Source organism: Varroa destructor, unplaced genomic scaffold (genome assembly GCF_002443255.2).
Source record: "Varroa destructor unplaced genomic scaffold, Vdes_3.0 BEIS01000004.1, whole genome shotgun sequence".
NCBI classification, from domain to species: Eukaryota; Metazoa; Arthropoda; class Arachnida; order Mesostigmata; family Varroidae; genus Varroa; species Varroa destructor.
Genome location: NW_019211457.1, coordinates 10,935,359 through 10,942,505, shown reverse-complemented (window position 1 = coordinate 10,942,505; position 7,147 = coordinate 10,935,359). Strand labels below are relative to the sequence as shown.

The 7,147-nt window shown below is 37.8% G+C and overlaps 1 protein-coding gene across 2 annotated transcripts; it reads right to left on the bottom strand.

Annotated features, from left to right (window-relative positions):
* Window positions 1-321: 321 nt before the first annotated feature.
* Window positions 322-4,208, bottom strand: LOC111248918 (dolichyl pyrophosphate Man9GlcNAc2 alpha-1,3-glucosyltransferase-like). 2 transcript variants are annotated; one of them, XM_022802037.2, is made up of 8 exons: window positions 4,068-4,208; window positions 3,575-3,811; window positions 2,761-2,879; window positions 2,308-2,473; window positions 1,734-1,798; window positions 1,325-1,478; window positions 1,023-1,187; window positions 322-597 (listed from the first exon to the last, which is right to left on the bottom strand). In XM_022802037.2, exons 1-8 carry the CDS (start codon window positions 4,074-4,076, stop codon window positions 322-324), a joined length of 1,191 nt encoding a protein of 396 aa, XP_022657772.1. In that variant the 5' UTR covers window positions 4,077-4,208. The 2 variants fall into 2 exon arrangements, with proteins under 2 accessions (XP_022657772.1, XP_022657769.1); XM_022802034.2 differs by having other exon boundaries at window positions 3,955-4,089.
* Between the last annotated feature and the right edge of the window lie 2,939 nt (window positions 4,209-7,147).

Genomic DNA, 7,147 nt, shown 5'->3' with positions numbered 1-7,147 from the left:
TAATATATATATTATAAAAAAAGGATATTACAGTTGTAAATTACTGGGCATTGCTTAGAGTGTAGATAACGATAATTTTTTCGTTAATGAGCACTGCCAGGATCGACATTCAGGAGGTTCTAGCGCCGCCACGAACATGACTCGATTATTCAATTTAACAAGCAGAATTAAAATATGATACAATATATTCTCTATTTTGTATGCAGAAAAAGAGCTTTCTAAGTACGTCTTTTAAACATGATGGATTATTTAGTTCTATATTTGAGAGTTCTGTTTTTCTATATATATATATATATATATTACAGGCCGCAGACTGATCGTTTAAAACAAACGTATTGATAACTGTCTGCAAAATAAAAGCTGAAAACTTCCATACAGGGTCGTGTCACTCGACATGAAACAAGGACGTACCAGAGCAAGCTTAAAGTTGCAGATCTTCTTCTGCGAATTCCTGCCCTGTGCCCACAGCATTATCCAGGATGGCAACGAGAAAAACAATGTGGCACCAAATGCTATCTGGACCAAGCGCTCTGACTTGAACAACTTCTTATATTTTACCAAAACAGAGGTAACATACCAGAAGTTTGCCACCTTATCCTAAAAAGAGAACGGAATCAAAGCTAGGTGTTAGAAAGGTCCCAAGATATCAGACCTACAGGCCAGCGCTAGGCATACTACTATTAAGTAACACTAGAATAATAATCATAATGTTAATAATAAACAATCTAATATGGATGAAAGGCGTTTTAATAATGTAAAAATAAAACTGTTGATATTAATAATAATTAATAACACCAATAAAGATTACAGAAAACGCATTTTCTTTGACTAATTCCAGTAAATCTATTGATTCGAATACGGTTGTGAAATTTTATGAAGACCGCTTAAATAGCGGCACAAATACTGCGAGCAAAAAATGCTTGCCTGAATTGTATCATTCGCTGTACAATCAACTTCCACTCAATTCATGATGGTGGGATGCGAAAATGAATCAACTGACTAAAGGGCTAAAAATGTCTTACCTCAAACAATCCTCTTTGAAGGGGAAAGATCCGGTAAAGAATTTGTTCAATTAACTGTTGACCACCAGACCACGCGAATGGTACCCAAACAATTCCGAACGTTCCAAGCGTTGCAATAGCGATATGCAAGAATCGACTCAGATTCAGGGAGGGCACAATACAGGCCTGCAAAGGTTTATGTTCACCACAATTTGCGTGATGATGAATTAAGTCAAAGGAAAACAGGGCCACAACAATATAGTCAGTTAGATATCGCGATTTCATATATAATAAATATGTTTTTTGCATTACAGGAAATATACCTTAAGTAGATGGATGAAGACTGGCATAGCAAAATAGAGCGCTATTTGCTTGAAGTTTAGAGAGAGACTGAAGGCGATCGCTGCAAGAGCGTAACGCCCTCTCTTTGCTAAAGCCACGGTCAGCACGAATAGGCCTAAGCAGACACCGTTGTACCTGTGAAACGACAATCAACGTACGAATGGCCTTGGGTCACATTTGAGTACCCTATCTAATTTCATAACTTGGCCCTGACATTCCCGCTCAAGTCATAATTGGCATTTGTAAGTCAAGCCTCAGTTGGAAAGTTATCTGTGAAAAGAAGCCCTCCCTGATGAAGATGTTTTACGAATGCTCCAGATTCATTGACAGTAGGATGTAAGCTAAAAGAAACTCACAATATCTATTTCATAATCTGTGTAATCCACTTACTGAAAATGTCCATGGTCAACAAGGATCATAGCAGGGTTGATCAGTAGGGCCCAAATAGCTGTTGCCTATAAAATGGGTTATAGACCAAAAGAAGAAAATCATTTAGAGAAAGCGACAATCTTTGCAAATGGACTATATTATTGATAATAATAATAATAATAATAATAATAATAATAATAATAATAATAATAATAATAATAATAATAATAATAATAACATAACTTTTACTGCTTGATAAGTCTTTTTATTCCCTTTGCGTGGGTCTTAGAAAAGTGCCCATATGATGAGAGCGGCAGATGACAAAGCGAAGTGCTCAAAAAGCTACTCAATTCCATAGCAGATTAACAGTGGACATATCCTATGTGAACTCGAACTTGCCCCGTTCGTTATTACCGTTTTTTCTAAATGAAGGTTTTTCAGTATCTCTGTATGACACTCTGAGCAGCGGATAAAGGGCGGTTACTGGGCGCCAACTACCTGATATAGGGTTGCAAGACCCTTGTCTGGTAGCGACCTACCTCATAGAACCTAAGTGAATTCTATAATGCTCTCTAGGTAAACGCGAACTTAATACCATCTTTGACTTCGTGTTGTAGAGGGATCCAAAATACAGAACAGAAGGGTAGAAGACAACGAAATCAGAAGCCAGAACAGACCATCGCATAAACAGTTTGTGCTCAGGGCTTTCATGGCCTCGCGACGAATTTAGCGCTGTCCATGACAAGTTAAATTGCTCCGATCTGGATAGATGAATCAAACACAAAGAAAAGAAACTAATTAAAAGCACCCAACCAAAGTTCTTGTTTGTATTATCATATTTGGCTGTTTGTAGAATAAGTTACTTCGGAAAAACGTATAGACCTTATCTTGAGTTAATTCCGAACTTGCGGCACTAATAATACGTGGCGAAATGCATGTCGCCGAAAAAGTCAAAAAAATATTATCTTCATGATACAATTGCATCACGGTTTCCTAGACAGATTGAGCAAGCTAGAAAAAAACGTTTATCAAATACAATTTTGCTTACATTTTTCCACAAAGCCAGCTATGGTACGCTGTCAATGGAGGATAGTCGAGTCCCCAATACATCAAATCGTTCCGGGTCGAATTCACGTACCATTCCTTAAGCGGCAGCTGAGTAGTCACCTGGAGCGTGTAAAAAAAACACAGAAATTAGAATGGAAATTACGGATCCTTTAATATCATCTCCTGTCTTGTATAAGCGCAATAAGGGTGTCTTATGATTTATTGCTGAGTCCCACTTGGTTGGCATTTTTGTTACATACCTAATTATGCATGAATTTCCAATTATAAATCAACAGGATTTCTTATCAAGGAAGGGTACGATTTTGTGATACATAGATACTGCACAATTTGTGAGCAAAATCTTATATCTTTTATCCCAGTTGTATCTATCTAGATACAGTTAGTGAAACTCCGAAGTGTCTCTAATCAACAAAGCTATAAATATATTGAGTGCCTTCACACATGATACAGTAGAAGCGGACTAACGGAACCAATTATGTAACTGATTTGTCAAGTCTATACAATAAGATATAAATATTTAAGCCTCCAAGAGCACGTGTATGCTTATTCACTGTTTTCTAGTCACGAAGGAGTCCGTCTCATAACGCTTCGTTGGAACCTACTTTATAACCCATAATGTGTCGTGATCTATGCCCGAATCATCTGATGTATTTCTCTTCAAGCCTACGAAGTTCGGCTTTGCAATACCTCCTAAATATATTTTTGTGAGCGTACTTAATGCGGGGATTGTCTCAATGTTGAATCGTTATAAAATACATGATTTAGTATGGCGATAAAGTTCACTTGCTATTTACCTCCATCCAGTGCCGTTGCGCCTCGAAATCCCCGTACATTGGTGGCTTTCCCATACCCGAGTACGGAAACAGTGATGTTAACAGCCGCAGAAGAATACTCCACATAACCGCAGCCGATAACAATACGTCCAGCTCCATCATAGGTATGGGCTGAATACAAATATATCTGCAGAAACGTCCGTTCGTCGATTTCCCCGGATAGTTGAATCTCTCTGCAGCCGGTAGCAGCTCACACCGCTTATAGCAAAGAACGAGAAGACAAAAATGAAAATTATTGATTTGTCAGATTTTAGTGCAGATAGGTCTTGAAATTCTCAATGCAGCTATTTTGAATTTATTAAAACATTATGTGAATAGAATAAAATCGTTAAGACAGGTACCAAATAGCTCAAAGCCGCATATCCTAACTCGATAGTGGCAAACAATACTAGCGTGTTGGTGATTCGTTGTCCAGTACTCAAAGCAAGCTGTCCTGCAATAGAGTCCCACCCACTTGGAGCATTCATACAACTGCTCGTGTGAACAGTTGATCTGGTTTTTCTCGTATATCCTTATACGTATAGATCCACGTAGATCTCGTGCTTTCGTATATCCTTGTCCCATGCGAAAAAGTAGTTTTTGATGATAGACGGTTCTTCTTCCTTCTCGATCAACATATAATCGAAAAGTGCCATATGGAATCAAACATAAGAACTATATCATATCTCGTCTTTCTTATACATTCAACCCCTTATCTAATCATAATTGCTGACAAAATTACAATTGATCGTTTTCCCATTGTGAGTGAAGATAGCCGTCGTTGGCTTAGAAGATTAGGACTCGTGGGATGTGACTTGCAGTGCGATCATCGAATCTTTATACATGTTAGCATGCAGGAGACGCATTTTTACTATAAACCCTTTAAATTTAAAATGTCTTTGAAAAGAAGAATGATTTCATCAAACATCATTATTTTTTTCTTTTATTAAACTAGAAATCTTTTATTCGGAAGATACGCGCAACCTCAAATACTTTTCTATGTTTTACATTCAGTTTTACGCGTTCGCTATGATACACGTTTAAAAACAACGAAATAATTAGAAACGTCTCAATGAAAAGTGCTTAAATAAAATAAAAAAAAATACAGGCAAGTCATTTTTGTTTTTTGTGAGTTTTTTTCTACGCAGCTTACATCTGACAGCTATCAAGAGGTCCCATTATTTGCTATTATTAAAGCAAAGAAATTTATCGCTTTTATAACTATTTTCGGTTCATTTTTCAGCTTCACGATTGTGCTTGCCATATTTTTGCTGCTCTCCATCCTAGTTTCATTTGTTAGGTCGACTCACAAACGCTCGTTGGCAACTGCAGCTACTGCAAAGGCTACCCAGGCCAACTCAACATAATGTGCTTTTCATTGAAAAGATGTGTTCGCTGATAGGGGTACCCGACCAAAGTTGTATAACTATTGCGTAGATGCCAACCCCCGACTTTTATACGAAATACCGCTCGTTATATTAGCTCGTTATTTTTCTTATTATTCAGTAAACGCTTATGACGATTTGCTGTCGTTGTCATAGAAAAATTACTAGTTATAATATTTTCTTTCTGTAGTTGATGGATAGAAACGATGTATTAGCAACTTTATAGAATACAGAGTCACACGATTCGTGCACGAACCAAGTCTCACGACACCTTCGTTGAAACAAATCGCGCTCAGATGCTACGTCCGGCACCGTTGCAGCAGTCGACCGACGGTTCCTGGTTCAAAACCTCTCTCGTACCCACACGACAAGCCAAACCTAACATCGTTAACAGTTACTATTCTCCATGATTTCTACAGCATGTACGAACGCATTATGAATGCGCAAGCACCTTTGTACTTACACGAGTATATATCGCAGCAATTTAACATTAAAAGAAAATCACTTATTCCAAGGCGCCGTCGCAGGCCCACTCACTTCTCAACAGTTCTTTGAACAAATTTTTACAGATCGTACGTTTCCTTTCATTTATTGTCTCTATAGATATTCGTTTGAAACTCGGCTCTATGTAGGAGAAGTATTATAATTCATTTAGGATACAAATAGGACGGTAAAATTGATTGAAGCCATAAACACATAGCATCTCATCTCCGTAACAGAATTTCAAATAGGGCAGTAGTTCTCTATCGGACTTCCTGCCATGTGTGCTTTCTGTCAGCTCAGTTTCCGATGCCGGTTAATCGCCCCGCTCTCGAGAAGATGCTGCCTGACTGGATGAATGAATTTTGTTGCGATCCACAGAAACAGAATGGCAATGTGCGGTAAGTTTAGTAGACCGGTTATGGGCTTAGTGCAGATTTTCGCTGAGCTGCGAAGGGTTAGTGTACACTGGTGTGGTTCTAATGTGCTTCATGCGTATGAGCTACATAATGTGTGTGGGTTTCCAGTATAACGTAGGTTGAATTACGCACGTATATCTATTCTTTTTCGGCATTATCAGCTGTTGTTTATTGAGCCGCGTCGACCGGTGGGCTATTAATATCGAAGTTAGCATAGGTACGTACCGAGAATTAAACGCGCGTTAGATCACCGGCAACACTGAATTTTCATTGGTAGAAAAACAAAAATAGGGACGCACGTTTCTTCGATACGATTACTCCCGATGTAGGCCTCAGAGGAAAAAAATAATAGCAGAGGTTACATTTCAACATAAAATTGTAAACTATATACCTTATATTATATTAAAGTGATTAAAGGGGCATTTAAGCATAAACAAGATGAATTCCTTAAAAAACACACTACAGAGGGGTGAGACCAACTACACTTATTAACCTAAACCTTTCTGCGTTTGTTTACTCGGTATGTACGGGCCAAAATTCAAGGCGGTTGCCTGTGTTGTCCCTTTGTAGTTTTCCCTGTTACACTAATTCAATAAATTCATCGCATTGTTACTTAGTAACTCTGTTACTTTCCTGCGTAATTCCTTTTTAAAAAATAGGCATTTTACAATACTGTAATTGTTATGTAGAGCCCTCTTTTTCTGGAAAACATCTTACGAGTTCGTAACCCTTGATAAAATAAGCCTTGAAAAAGTTTGCTCTTCTCGTGCATATATGTTAGTGTTTATGAAAAACTATCGATTTATCGATCTAGTGTGAAAAAACCGTTTCTCCCGGAGACCTCGTAGCCACCATCGTGTTCTTTCGTTCAATAATTCAAAGCTATTTTTGTAAAAAAAAAAATATTTTCGAGACGGAATTGCCATTCGTACATACATCTAGCACATCTATTAGGATCGGTCCCTGAAATGTTGTCCCATATTTATTTTGAGTAGTATGGTAGATGAGAATTTCTAGATATTGAAATGTTCCTCTCTTAATTTCGAAAAAGGCGAACTAATCCTAAACAATACCAATTTCGTGTTATTTCAATGACCCGAATCGCTACAAGCGAATCGATAACTTCGTTGCACTTGTCGGATACTTTGAACGCATCCGTCAAGCAAATTGCATACTATTACATATTTTGACGAAATAAATCCAAATTGATCTCGGTAGGTGTTAATGTAGGCGCCCGTGTCTAATCATGACTTCTAGTAAATCTTAACCGA

Excerpts from the sequence above, each read along its gene's own strand:
- LOC111248918 (XM_022802034.2), bottom strand. The coding sequence starts at position 4,080 with ATGAATGCTCCAAGTGGGTGGGACTCTATTGCAGGACAGCTTGCTTTG. Across the intron at positions 3,812-3,954 it reads ATGCGGCTTTGAGCTATTTG|CGGTGTGAGCTGCTACCGGC; the intron begins GTACCTGTCTTA and ends CTTTGCTATAAG. Across the intron at positions 1,799-2,307 it reads ACAACACGAAGTCAAAGATG|GCAACAGCTATTTGGGCCCT; the intron begins GTATTAAGTTCG and ends CCCATTTTATAG.